General features: G+C 45.7%; 1 protein-coding gene across 1 annotated transcript in view; it reads right to left on the reverse strand.

Annotated features, from left to right (window-relative positions):
- TNNI3K (TNNI3 interacting kinase) overlaps positions 1–16,030 on the reverse strand; it is a 2,902,528-nt gene that overhangs the window by 2,695,947 nt on the left and 190,551 nt on the right. Inside the window, exon 4 of the mRNA XM_085600138.1 lies at positions 5,892–5,989. Coding sequence (XP_085456264.1) covers positions 5,892–5,989 — 98 coding nt within the window. The remainder of the gene's footprint in view (positions 1–5,891; positions 5,990–16,030) is intronic.

The following is a 16,030-nucleotide window of genomic DNA, read 5'->3' on the forward strand; positions in this document are numbered from 1 at the left end:
CCAGCGCACTCGGGGTCCGGGCCCGGGTCAGGCCGCATCCATCAAGGGCACTCGCCAGGTAGCAATAGCCGGGGGGGGCAAAGGACACCAGGGCCAGCGTGCAATTCTCCAGGTCACATCGTCACTGACTGACCCCCGGCCCTGCAGTCACTGGTGGGAAGGCGGCCAGCCACCCCCGGTGCACCGTAGCTCAGGCGGCAGCTCCCCCCGCTCCAGTAGGCACGAGCAGCAGCATCAGGTATGGGACTCACCGGCGGGTCCTGAGAGCCGCTCGGCAGCAGGCCTCACTCCGGGAAGGCGGTTCAGGGCTGGGCGCCTCATAAGGGGGGCGGCCCCCGGGTCCCCTGACACACCGGTGTGGACAGAGCCCCCACGGGGCCCGGGAAGTCCAGGGTCGGGGCCTCCTCACCTGCCAGGCGATCACGGGCCCAAGGGTCCCCCAGCACCAGTGGACCAGCGTCTCTCTTCGGGCCTCGGCCGCAGTCTCCCTCCGCACCTCTGCATCGGCAAGGCCCACACGCCTCTCCGCCACCGCCAGCCACAGGCGCGCTCTTCCCCCTCGGCAGCCCCGTGGCAGAGTCCGCCAGGCCCTCCGCATCCGCCGGGTCCCAGGTCTCGCTCCGCCGATCCGGAGGTCAGGGGCAGCGTTCAGCGTCCGAGCGGCAGCGCGGCAAAGTGCTCCGCTTAAAGCCGCGTCGCCACGCAAGTCTCCCGGCTGCAGCCGCCGCTCTCGTCCCAGGCCCCAAAGCAGTCAGAGGCCCCTGGTCTCGCCCCTCGGGCACAACGATCGCCAGACCTCCTCCCGGGCTTCTAGGGGACCAGCGCCAATTCAGGGAGTCAAGCGGGAATGGCGAGGGAAGGCGCTAAACAACGCTAAGCAGGTACGGCGGCGGAGGGACCGAAAACACGTCCTACTCCGTCGCCATCTTGGACACGCCCCCCCCTTTTCTCTTTTAAAAGAAGTCGGAACATTAAAGACATATTGATCCATACCAGACCCAGAAACACCCTACCCAGGCTAGAAACGACAGCTGGAAGAAGATCTACGTGGACCCTCCCTCCGGTCACAGGGCACACGAGATGCGGGATGTGCGACGTATGCCACCTGACTGCTAACACCAAGACTGTCAACGTTGAACTCACCTACCCGTGGGAATAACGGAGGCACACGAACTGTAATTCCACAAACTTGAACTACATGCTAGGGTGTCCCTGTGATCTCATTTACATCGGGATGACTACTCGGAGGGTGAAAACAAGGATCATGGAACATAGATCCACGTTCAGATGCCAGAGAACCTCTTCATAGGAGAACCAAAATGGATTTACAGGGTTCAGACCCACGCCGAGGGCCTGAACGACGAGATCCCATGGAATAGCCTAAACAACCAGTAACTAGCCTAGGACGAGATTGATGTAGCTGAATATTCTGTCTATATGTTCCTCCCTTTGTTCCTTGGTAGGGTATCCAGTCTCCCTTAATTATCCTACACACTCTAAGAATATCCCTAATTGTGGATCAGTTTTTCCTGCCTGCTCTGTTTTCTTCTGGTTTTACGGGACCCCCCACACTATCTCAAATAGAGATTGTCCCATTACTTTAACATCCATCACTCCTGTCTTCCTGGTCGAATAGACCTCACTTTGTCTTTAAATGTACCCGCCCTGTGGACCTATTACACATGGCATATCAGGGGTTTAACCACCTGAGCCCTCACTAGTGCTCGTGGTACGTGCATTTTTTATTTTACATTGGGCCTCGACCTGCCCGGTCACATAAGGCGGTAACTGGCATTTGTTTAATTTGTTTTACTGCCTTGGAACCTGCCTCCTCTACTGACATATGTGCACCAATGGAGCCTTTTTGCTTCCTGGTATCCTTTCAGGACACACATGCGCAGAGGTTTTCCCTCATACAAGATGGCTGACAGGGACTTTTACCGGCATAGTCTTAGAACTCATGCAGGGATCACGGCATCCACATACGTGGAGCACGTGAGCGGAGGCGGGCCGGGATCGGGCCTACAGAACCCTACCAGCACCGCACTTCACTTCTACGGGGCGCCAGGACAGACGAAACGGGTTGACCACAGCTCACCTTGATGCAGTAAGTTTTTCTGGGGGCGGTCTGGAGAGACTGAACCGGGACGGCCTGCGGTGATTACACATACCGCACTTGTGGGCGAGTTTCATTAGCAAACACCGCGGTTCCACTGGTGTGGCTCAGCACCGATACGGGATGGACATTACCTCCCCCTGGACGCATACATCGATATTACGCTCATGATTAACTTTCGTTTTTTTCTCACTCTGTTAACTCCTATCTTTATGTCTCATACAGTGTAACTATAGGGAGCTGTCCTCGCTCCCCTGCCAGTTCAAGTCTAGATTTTAAATGAACTCGGTAAGCGATGTATCACTCATGATGTTGTCAACTATGTCTCCGAGCATTGATGCCTGCATTGTTTTTAACTCCTTAACTAGTAGTAACATGGTATAACTGTGATATTCTATGTGTTAGTCATATGCGAATACTAAAGAGATGATTTTAATATGGCAGTGACACCGCTGGGCGCCACTTTTTCTACCCTGAGCTGGTGTTGACTTGTCCTTGAATGACGACTGTGTGTGTGTGTGGGGGGGTTACATACCATTTCAGTTGGTATTATGTGCTGCACTGAGAGCACTGCACTTGACACTTCACATGTTTTTATTTGATTCTGTTACAGGTTCCTCGTGGAGAGCAAGGGGCTCTCCCACATTTAACCTGAGCAGTTACTCAGAAGGGTGGCTATCCTTCACCCCTAGATCGTAAGGAGGTAGGGTTAGCACCCAGGGGATCATATTGGTGTGAGTCCTGATGAAAGCCGGGGTAGTACATTTGGCCGGCTGAAAAATCTAGACGGTTTTGCAGAGTGGAGGGACTGGTGTCTCATGTTAAGCTCCCCAGTCCATCATCCACTGGTCCTGCTGTGACCATATTTTATTCTGGACAGGGTACCCAGTATTAAAATTATAATAGGGACTCCTTGGAACCAGTTTTAAATCACGTTTTTCTGCACATTTCTCACCTGTGATCCCACATTAATTTCTATTTTGTGTTGTATTGTCTTCCCCCTCCCTATTGCTCCACCCCCAGCTTTGGTCTGCCCGGAGGTGTTTTAGCAGCCCTATGATGAAGCATGACACAGCTTGCTGTGTGTGAGGGCAGTTTTAAAACACATATGTGTTTTTCCCCCATGTGCTCTCACAGCTCTCAGATTTTAAAGTCCCTCTTCTAGGTTGTGTTTCAATTACACACTACGGGCCTAATTCGCTAAGGTAATCTCACACCTTTATGTAAGTTTATTTTTTGGGGTATTCTCAAACTACGATTCCATAGTAACTTTATGACTGCGTAAACTCTGCAGTCAGGGCAGAGAACTCTGCACATAAAAATACAGGATAAGCTTACCTTTTTATGTGCAGATATCTCCGCCTAGCCTGCGGTATCTCCACAGTTGTAAAGTTCCTATTAAATTGTAGTATGTGAAAACTGAAAAAGAGTAAAATTACACTAAAGTGTAAGTTTGCCTTTGTGAATCAGGTGTGATGTCTGATGGACAAAGGAGAAAAAACTAGAATTCATCAAATCCATAGCAGAGCTGTTTCCTTCCAATGGATCCTAAAAAAGAGTGAATGTCTGTACCTTGGGCATAGGCAGAGGATGTCGGCAGGAGTTCTAGGCATATCTATGCATCACAATGGAAACTCCAAGGGTCAGATATTGTGTGCACCCCTATCAGATTGCACTATGCAGTGTATCCGCCCAGGCAGCAATATGTAAGTTCTGCTACTGTTCTCCCCACAACAGGAGCCACACAAGGACACCCTATTGTGCATAAAGTTACGAGCTCCAAATCTCAGCATTCCAAAGCTCTCACTCAAACCATCTATCTGCAAAGATTTGCTACACTTTCATGGCCACCAATGACAAGTGACCTGGGAGCATTTCGCCCTTTGTGCCCCTGAACATGCTTTGCACCCACTTAAAATAACTTCCTGTATGTGCCATCCAACTTTCCACTAATGGCCCCAACGTTACAGGACCTCCAGCAGACCAGCAACTAAGATAGGATAAGATAGGATAGAGTTTTTAAAGCGCTCCAATGCCGAGGCTAGTTACTGTTCATTCCTCACATCACCTCTTTACTGTCAACCTTGGAGCATTTGACACTTTTAATGTGGTCTGGGCCTAGTAATCAAATAATAGCTAAGGAGAGAGACCCTCATATTAGCATGCCTATAGCTGCAGCCACTGGGATTCAGTACTGGATAAGATCATTTCCTTTGCATGTGTGTTATTCACCAGAGCCACCCATGATGTCACGGGTAGGCATTTCTGTTCAATCTGGAATTTATCAGCCATGCAGGGTGAACCTTCTGTATCCCATTGACTCCCTCCTCCTTGGCATCGCATGGTGCCTGAAAGGGCACAGTTTTATTGGATAGGGAAAACGATATGACATAGAACACCCCATTTTCCACTGCCTACCATTCTTTATGCCTGAAGATTTCGAAAATAGTCGCTAGGGTTGCTATTGCACACTTTAAGCAGAATTGCAGTGGGAGTATCTGTTAAATAAAGCCCTTGTCATTCACATGCTGACCGCCAGGGCCACTTTGCCCACCATATACCATGAAGCAAAGGTATAGATGAGAGAATCTGAGCCAATCTACACTTGTCGCAGCTCTTCCTCCTGGCTTCACCCTTCGCTGCCTTGAGCAAACACTGGTGGTTCATTTCCGTTTTGCCTACGGTTAATATTTCTTGTACACTGACATAACAGTCTTCAAGATTAAGATTTTAAAATTAGCCAGATAATTTCTTAAATCTTCTCTTGGATGGTATGCCTCGCCACCCATTAGGAAAATGCTTTGACAACTACAAACATAGTCTGTCCATACTCTAATCAGCATCTATTTTAAATAATAAAGTCAAACATTTTCTCACATGCGCTATTTGTGCCCTTAACAAGGTTAAATGATTAAGCATGTATACAGTGGGCCACTACCAGCATGGGGTCTCTGAGTACCATTAGACATACCTATGTGTGGCTCTTCACCCACTCTTGCCGGTAGCACCCTATGATCATACATTTGTGACTGAGGGAATTTCAATAAACTGCTGAAATATTCATATTTGCAAATGTCATTTATGAGGGAAAGGTTCTGCCAGTCCCTACTCATCGACATTTTTACGCGCATAAACTCTTTTTAGGCAGGTAAAAACATTTGCTTATCTTAGCGTTGCACAATTTCCAATACACCGACGAGTATACCAAAGTGTTGGAATAACAAGGATAGCAGGTCAAGTTCTTGGGAGTAAGTTAAATTCAAGATTAATACTATTTCATAAAAGAATAATGCAAAGCATACATCACATATCAACTACCCAGCATTTCAGGTTGAAATAGCATGCCAAATGTTGGTAATGAAGAGCACCAGGTGCAGAGATTGCCTCCAAAACTAGCCACAGTTCTAGGTTTAAATTCGACAATATCATAAAGGCTTGTTTTTACTCAGACTGAAATGTCTGGCCAGACGCTTTGTACGTCCTGGATGTGCTGCTCTGTGCAGATAGTTAAACCTGGCGCCATATTTCACAAAAAGAGCCCGATGATATCTTTAGGCCATAGAAACAAAACAGGCATCACCGCTTCTATCAGCAAGTTTATATTTGTGCCCATTTTACAGTCTTTTAGCTGTTATTACCACTGTCACCGAAGATATAAATGAGTCCGTTCACACGAGTGTTGTACAGTGCCTGGTGAAAAATGTGAGCTCTTTAAATTGACACCAAGCATTGTAATGACCGGGTGTCACAGGTGTCAGAGTGCTCCTCACAGTACCTTGTAGGCAGCCAGGTGGATCGCCGTGAATCCATTTCTGGTCAGTCGAGATGGGCGCAGGCCTTTCAGCATGAGGGTCCTGACGTGTGACTTGTTACCTTAATGAAAACACACACAGCTCACGTGAGACGCAGGCTTGGGTTCAACTGTGTACAGACATGCGTAACAACCTGTAATCGTGTTTTATTCACCAGGGAATATACGTTTGCCATTTCAGAATACCTAACAAGAAGGTCTACAAAAACGTATTTCATTGGTAACTCAGCAATGTAATATATTAATCAAACTAACCAGAAATGGAATTTGCGTAAGCAGCGCTGGGCCTGACTGGAGAGACAGAATGGAAAACGCGAAGGCAGGACAAGCTTGATTTTACCTCCCGGTTGCCCCAGCAAGCAAGGTGGCAATACCATTCTCAACAGGCATTGGCAAAACCAATAGGTCTCGCCCATGCAAGAGCTATTGGCTTTGGCGGAATGTTTTAGACATGTTGTACACTAGTGTGGCTGCTGTTCATCAAGGCTAAAAGCTGGAGTGGGGTGGAGTAGACTGGTATATATTTGAATGGTGGTAGACTGGGGTAGAGGGTAGAGTAGAATGGAGTAGATGGGATAGCGTGGAGTGGGGCTAAATTGGGGCAGGGTTGAGTGGGTAGAAATGGGTGTATTAAAGAGGAGTAGATTGGAGTAGAATGGCGTAGACTGGAGTGTGTAGATTGGAATGGATTACAGTTGAGTAGCGTGGGGGTAGATTGGTATGGAGTGGGGTAATTGGATTGGAGTGGGGTAGACTGGATTTGTGGTAGACTGGATTGGAGTGGGGTAGACTGGACTGGAATAAGGTAGAGTGGAAAGGAGTAGAGTGGGGTAGATTAGGGTGGAGTGAAGTGGGGTCGAGTCGGGTAGATTGGAGTGGGGTGAAGTGGAGTAGATTTGAGTGGGGTCGATGGGGTGGATTTGAGTAGGGCAGATTGGACTGGAGTGGAGTAGATTGGAGTGGAGTGGGGTTAAATGTAGCAGAGTGGGGTAGATTAGGGTGGATTGAAGAGGAACAGACTGGAGTGGGGTAGATTGGTATGGGGCAGAGTGGAGTAGGGTAAAATAGAGTGGGGTAGACTGCAGTGGGGTAGAGTAGGGTAGGGTACAGTGGAGTGGGGTAGACTGGTGAGGAGTGGAGTAGATTGGAGTGCTTTGGGGTAGACTGTAGCGAGGGTAGAGTCAAGTGGGGGAGATTAGGCTAGAGTGAAGTGGAGTAAATTGGGTCGATTGGATTGTAGTGGGTAGATTTGGGAAGATTAAGTGGACTCTGGTAGAGTGGGGTGGGGTAGATTGGAGTGGGATGAACTAAACTGGTGTGGAGTGGGATGATTTGGGTGGATTGGGGTAGGGTAGAGATTTGAATGGAGTGTTCTTGACTGTGATAGATTGGAGTGGAGTGGATTGGATTGGGTACATTGGATAGAGTGGGGTAGATTGGAGCAGAGAGAAGTAGATTGGGGTAAATTGGAGTAAAGTGGGGTAGAGTGAAGTGGAGTGGGGGAGACCGGTGTAGAGTGGGGTAGACTAGTGCAGAGTGGAGTAGATTAGTGATTTGGAGTGGGGTAGATTTGAGTAGAGTGGAGTGGAGTAGATTTGAGTGGGGTGGGATGGGGTAGATTGTGGTTGATTGAAGTGGGGTAGATTGTGGAAAATTAGAGTAGTATAGATTGGGGTAGATTGGATTGAATTGGGGTACATTGGAGTGGATTGGGGTAGATTGGAGTAGAGTGGGATGGAGTGGCGGCGAGATTGGGGTGGAGTTGGGTAGATTGGAGTGGATTAGATTGGGTGGGATTGGGGTGGATTAGAGTGGGGGATTGGGATACATTAGAGAGGAGTGGGGTAGATTTGAGTGGGGTAGGTTGGAGTGAAGTGTGGTAGATTGGAGTGAGGTGGTTTGGAGTATATTTTAGTGAAGCGGAAATGGGGACATTGGAGTGGATTAAGGTGGATTGGAGTTGGGTAGATTGGAGTGGAGTAAGAGGTATGGAGAGGAGGGGCATAGAGTGGAGGGGTGGAGGGTGGAGGGCATAGAGCAGAAAGGTTTAGAGTAAACTGGTGTGTTGTGGGGTGGGTGGCATGGAGTAGATTGGATTGGAGTTTCTTAATGTGGAGGGAAGTGGAGTGGAGGAGGGTGGTGTGGCGTAAAGTGTTTTAGCGTGGAGGGGTGTAGAGTGGAGTGGCATGTCATTGGAGTGGAGTGGAATGGAAATGGAGTGAAGTGGAGTGGGGTGGCATAGAGTAGAGTAGAGTGTTCTAGAGTAGAGTGGTGTAAAGTGGAGTGGAGTAATGAGAAGTATGCATGGTATGGTGGCAAGCTGCCATTGCAGACAACACATTGGGGTAGATTGGAGTGGGGTAGATGGGAGTGGAGTGAGGTAGATTGGAGAGGGGCAGATTAGGTTGGAGGAGAATGAGGTAACTGGAGTGTAATTGAGTGGGGTAGATTAGGGTAGACTGGAGTGGTGTAGATTGGAATGGAGAAGATTGGGTAGATTTGAGTAGGATAGATTGGGGTAGGGTAGAGTAGAGTGAGGTAGAGTGGGGTGGAGTACACTGGGAAAGAGTGGGATGAGGTAAATTGTGGTGGGTTAAGGCAGATTAGAGTGGAGTAGGGTAGATTGGGATGGAGTGGGGTACTTTAGGGTGAAGTGTAATGGGGTAGATTGGAATAGGGTGGGTATATTGGTGGATGGGATTAGGGTATATTGGAATGGAGTGGGGTTGACAAGGGTGGATTGGAGTGGAGTGTGGTAGATTGAAGTGGACTAGTTCAGGGTAGAATGGAGTGGGATGGATTGGTGTGGAGTAGATTAGAGTGAGATAAAGTGGATTGGGGTAGAATGGAGTGAGGTAGTGTGCATTGGGGTAGAGTGGGGTGGGTGGATTTAGGTTGGGTAGGGTAGATTGCAGTGGAGTGGGGTAGATTGGTGTGGATTAGTGTAGATTGGAGTGGATTGGGGCAGACTCGACCAAGGGTCGATTCGAGTGGGGTAGACTGGGGTGGAGTGGAGTCCATTGGATTAAAATGGGGTAGATTGGGGAAGAGTGGAGCTGGGTGGATTGGGATAGATTAGAGTCAGGTGGAGTAGATTAGAGTGGAGTGGGATGGATTTGGCGGACTGGGGTAGAGTAGACTGGAAGAGAGTGGGGTAGATTGTGGTAGATTGGAGTAAAGTGGATTAGGGTAGATTGGAGTGGAGTGGCATAGATTGAAGTGGAGTGGGGTAGAGGGCAGTGGGGTATAGTGGAGTGGAGTAGATTGAGTGGGGTAAATTCAGGTACATTGGAGTGTAGTGGGGCAGGTTGGAATGGTGTAGATTGGGTTAGACTGGAGTGGGATGGATTAGAGTGGGGTAGATTGGAGAGGGGTAGCGTGGAGTGGGGTAGAATGAAGTGGGGTGGAGTGCAGTAGGGTAGAGTGGGGTGGGGTAAATTTGGATGGCGTAGGTCAGATTAGAGAGGAGTTAGGTAGATTGGAAAGGAGAGGGGTAGATTGGTGTGGGTAGATAAGGGTGGAGTGGAGTAGATTGGAGCAAAGTGGAGTAGACTGTAGTGGGGTAGATTAGGTGGATTGGATTAGGATAAATTGGAATGGAATGGGGTAGATTAGGGTATATTGAAGTGGGGTATATTGGGGTAGATTGGAGTGGGATAGATTGGAGTGGGGTAGAGTGGAGTGGGATGGATTGGCTGGATTGGGGTAGAGTAGACTGAAAGAGTGTGGGGTGCATTGTGGTAGATTGGAGTGGGGTGAATTGGGGTAGATTGGAGTGAAATGGGGTAGATTGGAGCAGAGTGGGGTAAGTGAAGTAGTCAGGAGGGGTGTAGAGTGGAGGGTCATAGAGTGAAGGTGCATAGGGTAGAGTGGTGTAGAGTAGAGTGGCATGTCATGGAGTGGGGTAGATTGCAGTGGTGTGGAGTGAAGTAGAGTGGAGTGGCGCAGCACAGAGTGTCTTGCACACAGTGTCTTAATATGAAGGGGCGTAGAGTGGAGTGGGGTGACGTAGAGTGGAAGGGCATAGAGTGGAGTAGAGTGTAGTAGAGTAGAGTAGTGTAAAGTGGAGTTGCATAATGTGGAATATGCATTGTATGGTAGCACACTGCTATTACAGACAACACATTTTCTATTGAAATGACCATTATATTTGCACAGACATACAGTTTGTCTTGAAACGTCATCACCTACTGTATTGATGTGTTTGGATCAGATTCAAATATTTGTTTCTACCACACTTCGAAATTGCAGAAAAAATGTGCCTCATTTGTACTTTCCTAATTCTTATAGAATCCGAAATATCAGCAAAGTTAATTTTTGTTTTGTTCTAGGAAAAAAAACATCCCACACCCTCTCTTCTCACATGGGTACCCAACAGGATTGTCACATAAATTCTGTCACTTTGAAGTCAGAGAAAGAAAAGTAGACAGGAAGCTCCCTTGAAAGACAGAACCTGACATTTGACCTCTGTTTTTGAATGCACAGCAAATGTGACAAGATAAGAACAAGATTTTTTTATTTTTATTAATGTTTAATGATTTTATTGGCCACTTATTAATTAAAATAAAAATAAAAAGATCATTCAGAGCACAGACAGGAAATATACATGTCATCATCACAAACAATAATTACAGATAGATATAAACACTTAATACAGGTAACATAGTAAATAAATAAAATACAAAAGTAAATACTGCTAGTCCCACTGAAGGCTGGACCAAACCCTCCCGAATTTAACCCTCGATCGCAATCCCCTTGCTTTAGCTAGTGCCAATTCCATTTCATAAACCCCCCTCAGTAACATCCAGAAATCAGTAATCTTAGGACTAAGTATTTCAATCCATGCCCTAGCAATACACAGACGAGCACAAGCAATGAATATTGACACTAGGGATTTCGATAAATTGCCAGTATCCGATATTATCCCCAGTAAGATTTCTTTCTCTAATGAAGTATCCTTACCTATTAGCTTTCTCAACTCATAAGCAACCTCATGCCAATATATAGTTAGCTTTGGACATGTAACAAACATATGTCGCAGATCCGCGGCATATTCATTACACTTAGGACAGTATGACTTAGAAGAAGTATGAGACACAGCCCATTTAGAAATAACCATTGGGGTATAATACAACATAAACATGATACGATGTTGTTGCAGCTTTAAATTAATTGAGGTGACTGAAGAATTAATTATAGCCAATGATTCAGAAACCTCATCATTAGTCATCTCAATTTCAAAAATGCGATTCAATTTGGCTGTAACCTGTATAGCATCATCTTCCGATACAGCTAGAAAGCTCTGATATACTTTCTCTATAAGACCTCGCCCCGAGGTTTTGAAAATTACCCAGAGTACCTCAGTTGTAGAGGGAAGAGCTAACAGGCCTTCCCCTTGAGTAAAAAAGTTCCTAACTTGCAAATATTTGAAAAATGAATTATGGGCTACCCCAAATTCCTCTTTCAGTGATCAGAATGACTTAAAACTGTGTTTGTCATAAAGATGCCCTAACAGTGTTATGCCATGCTGTTGCCACATTCTCCCCACCGAATCAGAGAATATACCAGGGAGCCTCGGATTGCCCCATAGAAAAATAAATTTGTGCCAATCTGGCAATATAAATGCTTTGCATATGTCGTGCCAAATACGGGAAATATGTCGAATGATCTTGAATCGAACTCTCTTGTAATAGTTCGGGTCGGACATGTGATGTAGTAAAAACCCCGTATTCAAACCATAGGCCAACTGATACGCGAACCAGGGTTTACCCACATCACGTCCCTTAACTAAGCTCTGGATACGGCTGACAAAAGCAGCCCAAAAATAGGCTCTAAAATTCGGGTGTTTAAAACCACCTTGTTCAAAAGACAGCTTGATATATCTGAGAGCTCTCCTCGTCCTCCGATAGCCTCAAATAAAACTTCGATAACACTGTCAAGCCGCTTAAAAAAAGTCACCGGAACTCTTAGCGGGATAGCGTGAAACAAGTAAAGAAATTTAGGTAATATATTCATTTTAATTGTATTGCACCTCCCGATAATAGTCAATGGTAGCCTATGCCACCTACACAAATCAGAAGTTACTTTCTTCAGCAGTGGTTCATAGTTTAAATCAATAAGATCGTCAGTACGACAACTAAGACACACACCTAAATACGTAGCGGACGCGGTAATACCTAACGAAAGTGGGGCTGATATAGGTATAAAATTAAGAATTGACTGTGTCTTGTTTAAGTTAAGCTTGTATCCAGAAAAGGACCCAAAGCGTTGTGCCTCCTGGGTTATCACCGCTATAGCTTCTACTGGCCCTGTGGTAAATACCGCAATGTCATCTGCATAAGCAGTGACTTTTAAAATCATACCATTGAAGGACACTGGTGAAATAGAAACAGTGTGGAGCAAGTGTCTAATAAAAGGCTCGATATACAAAGTAAATAATAAAGGAGAAAGCGGGCATCCCTGCCGCGTACCCCGATAAATACTAAAAGAAGAAGAAACAAAACCACTATGCTTAATTACAGCGGTTGGTTTACAATAAAGTTTCTGTACCGCCGAGACAAACCTCCGACCGAGACCTAGAGACATCATTGTACACCACAATGATCCCCAGGCCACTCGGTCGAAGGCCTTCTCGGCGTTAAACATCAGCATCCCAATCCGCTGGTCCAGGTGATTGGCAATATCAAATGCTGCAATGGCAGTATTTATATTCGCAGCAGTGTCCCTACCTGGAACAAAACCATGCTGTTCTTCTGATACTAATAAATGAATCAATGGGGCTAAGCAGGACGCGAGAAGCTTTGAAAAAATGTTAGCGTCCGAGTTAATTAGGGATATTGGTCTGTATGAGCTCATGTTCTCCACTGGTTTGCCTTTTTTTGGAAAGATAATGATGTTAGTTTTGTTCCACGAGGGGGGCGAATCCCCTCCTGGCAGTATCTCATTAACCAGCTCGAGAAATACTGGAGTCAGTACATCCCTAAATGTTTTATAAAATTCAAGTGGGATGGTGTCTTCGCCCACTGCTTTACCAGAAGGTAGTGCCCCAATTGCTAGATTAAGTTCTACTAAGTCAGCATTTCCTTCCAACTCCAAAGTTTGAGAGGAATCCAAAACAGGTATCCCACTTTCTTGTAAATAATCTTTAGCCGATTGTAGATTAAAACTACTTGCCTCATTATACAAATCAGCATAGAAAATCCTAAACTGCTCCAATATTTCTTGGGATTAGTAAAAGTTACGCCATTCACACCATTAATTTTTTTAATATGTGACCTAGCCCCCTGGTCGGCTAGTTGGTAGACCAGAACCCGTCCCACCCGCTCTCCATACTCATACTGCCTAGTTCTAAACTTAAGTAAAGTACTGGCAGCTTTATCTTTTATCCTTCTACTAAACTTCGCTCTTATATCAATAATCTGTAAGTATATTTGTTGTTCATCAGTGTCCTTCAAGGCAATTGCTAGGGCATATTGCTGCTCTAAATCAGTATATAGCCTGTGATCATTTTCAAGCTGACTAAAATTAGACCGATTCTGCTTGACAATATACTGAAGTGTGGCCCCTCTCACATATGCCTTTAAGCAATCCCAGACTATAGCAAGGGATGTAGTATGAAGATTATTTGCTATATATTCCTTAAGAACCCCTTGCATGTAAGTTGCATAATCTGAGTCACTAAGAAGGTGCCCAGGAAACGAAAGTTCCCTGGCTTGTACTACCATATCAAGACCAAGCTTTACAGTAAGCATAATGGGGTTATGGTCCGATGTAATCTTAGGACATACCACCATAGAGGAGTTATCCAGCAGAGCATAAAAATCATATCAATTAGAGAATATTGTTTATGCGGATGAGAAAAAAAGGTAAAACCCGGCGTTGTGGGATAAAGCATTCTCCAAGCGTCCTCCAATTGATGTAGATAAAGCAAATCTTGTATAGCTGCCCTCACCTGAGCCATTCTACCTCTTGCAGTCGTGTTTGTAGAATACATTTTTTATCTAATATGCAATTAAAATCTCCCATTACAATAAGATCCCCAGCCCATTCCAACAGTTCAGAGCTAAGGTAGGAAATAACATCAGGGCAGTCAACATTAGGACCATAAATCATACATACTGTCACCTTATGACAGAGAGCTGAGCAATTGCCCATCTTCCCTTGGGGTCAGCCTGTGTGCGTAGAACCCCTGCCTCAGAATATTTCATCTTCAATAGTGCACCCCCCCGGATAGATGCCGACTGCGATGTACACACAATCAGCTCATAGCCAAGTTGTTTGAAATACTTTCCATCTTTAAAAGCCAAATGGGTTTCAGCAAGTCCAATTATATCGGGCTTAAACACCTTCAGCTCTTCCGCTAAGATAAGAACAAGATTTAAAGGTTTGTTTACAAAAAGTGAGTAGTCAGAAAGATACAGCAAGCAAGAAATACTCCACTGGAGGGACGCACTCAAGCTGGACAGCCTGAAGCACATAAATCCAGCAAATAGAAAGTAAGCAAGCGTGAGTTACAAACCACAAAGCCAATAGTAAGCAATTGGCAAAATGCACTCCCAGGGACGTTTTCAGAATGCCCACAAGTCATTAGGAAACAGACAGCTGCTCTGTCTGGTAGGCATCGACCTGAAAAGAATTTTGGAAAACACACTTAGCCAATTGATCTTTGCGCTTGTTCTATGCTATGAGGTGGCCGGAAAACAGAGCATGCATTAGATATTGAAGTGACAGGTTTTAATATATTTTGTCTCCTTTCCTGTGCTGGCACTACCCCACTCTGCGAAGATCAACCTATCTGTTTCATGCCTTTGGACATAACTAGTTTAAACAGAAGGGACAATGTATTGAGTAGCAGTGACCTGACAGCCTTGAAACTCAAGTTCAAGAGATACTCAATTGGGAATGCCTTCAACTGGGGGAGGAGAACAAGTCTTCAGTGATTCATGCACATCGTCTCCCACCTGAAAAGTATTCTATGGGAACCTAGCAAGGTTATGTACCTTCAGTGGCCTAGTCTTCCCTTTAAACAACATTACACCTGAGTAGGACCTACCTGCAAAGTGTATTCTGCATACACCTACGACCATTTCATTGCGTAATTGGTGCCACCCCTTTTACGTAAGCAAAAGGAACAAATATTAACGGAATGCTGAACAATGCAAACAGTCACCCCCAGTCACAAAGATCTGGGTTTAATCCATCGTTCTTTTGCTCACCAGGCCACCTCAGTTTGGACCCCTTTTACTTAAGTTGAAACAAATTGCACCTAGCTGTTAAGACAATCCTGTATGTTCCTACTTTATTATCTTGTGATCTTGCTTGCCTCCCCTATCACTAAGCTGTACCCGAACAGTATCTGCCAATGAACTGGACTTTTCATGTACCTTCTACTAAACTGTACCACAAGTGATAAGTTCCCTCCCACTGTGCTGTTTCTGAGAAGGACTCTCCTCTGCACTGTACACTACAAGCCCGATTCACAAAGGTACTTACGTTTAGTAAAGTTACAAGGGTAGAGTCTCTTTACTTGTTGGGGAGTCTCCCCACTCAGGGCAGAATCACCACACTGCAGTTCTCAGTGCGGAGATTATGCCCCAAGTACGGAGACTCTGCTCTCATAACTTTCCTATACATAAGAACCGTCATGAATATGGTCCTATGCGTGCCTAACATTCAAAAGTAATCTTGCCCCTCAGCACCACAACCGTCGTTCTTCACTTTATTTCCCTTCAGACGCCATGCTCCACCTTAGCTTACCATACTACATTTCCAAATGGAACCCTGGTCTTCCACCAAGCAGTTCTCTTCATGCCTCTACTAAATCATGCCACTACTCATGATTCACAACACTTTTCATAGCTGGAGCGTTTAGATCCCCTAGTATTCAAAGGCAGCCACTTAGATCTACTCTCTTTTCCTCTCTGCCTGCAACAAGATAACATACACAACTTTCACACACTCTTCCTAGTACCAGTCAATACTGAATGACATGGGTCCTCCTCCCGAGATGGATCTGAGTTGTCAATAATTCCTTTTTAGTAAAATTAACTCTGCTCCTACCCATTTTGTAGGAGGTGCACAAGAAAGACTATCTATGAAGAACA

Source organism: Triturus cristatus, chromosome 4_2 (assembly GCF_964204655.1).
Source record: "Triturus cristatus chromosome 4_2, aTriCri1.1, whole genome shotgun sequence".
Lineage (NCBI taxonomy): Eukaryota > Metazoa > Chordata > Amphibia > Caudata > Salamandridae > Triturus > Triturus cristatus.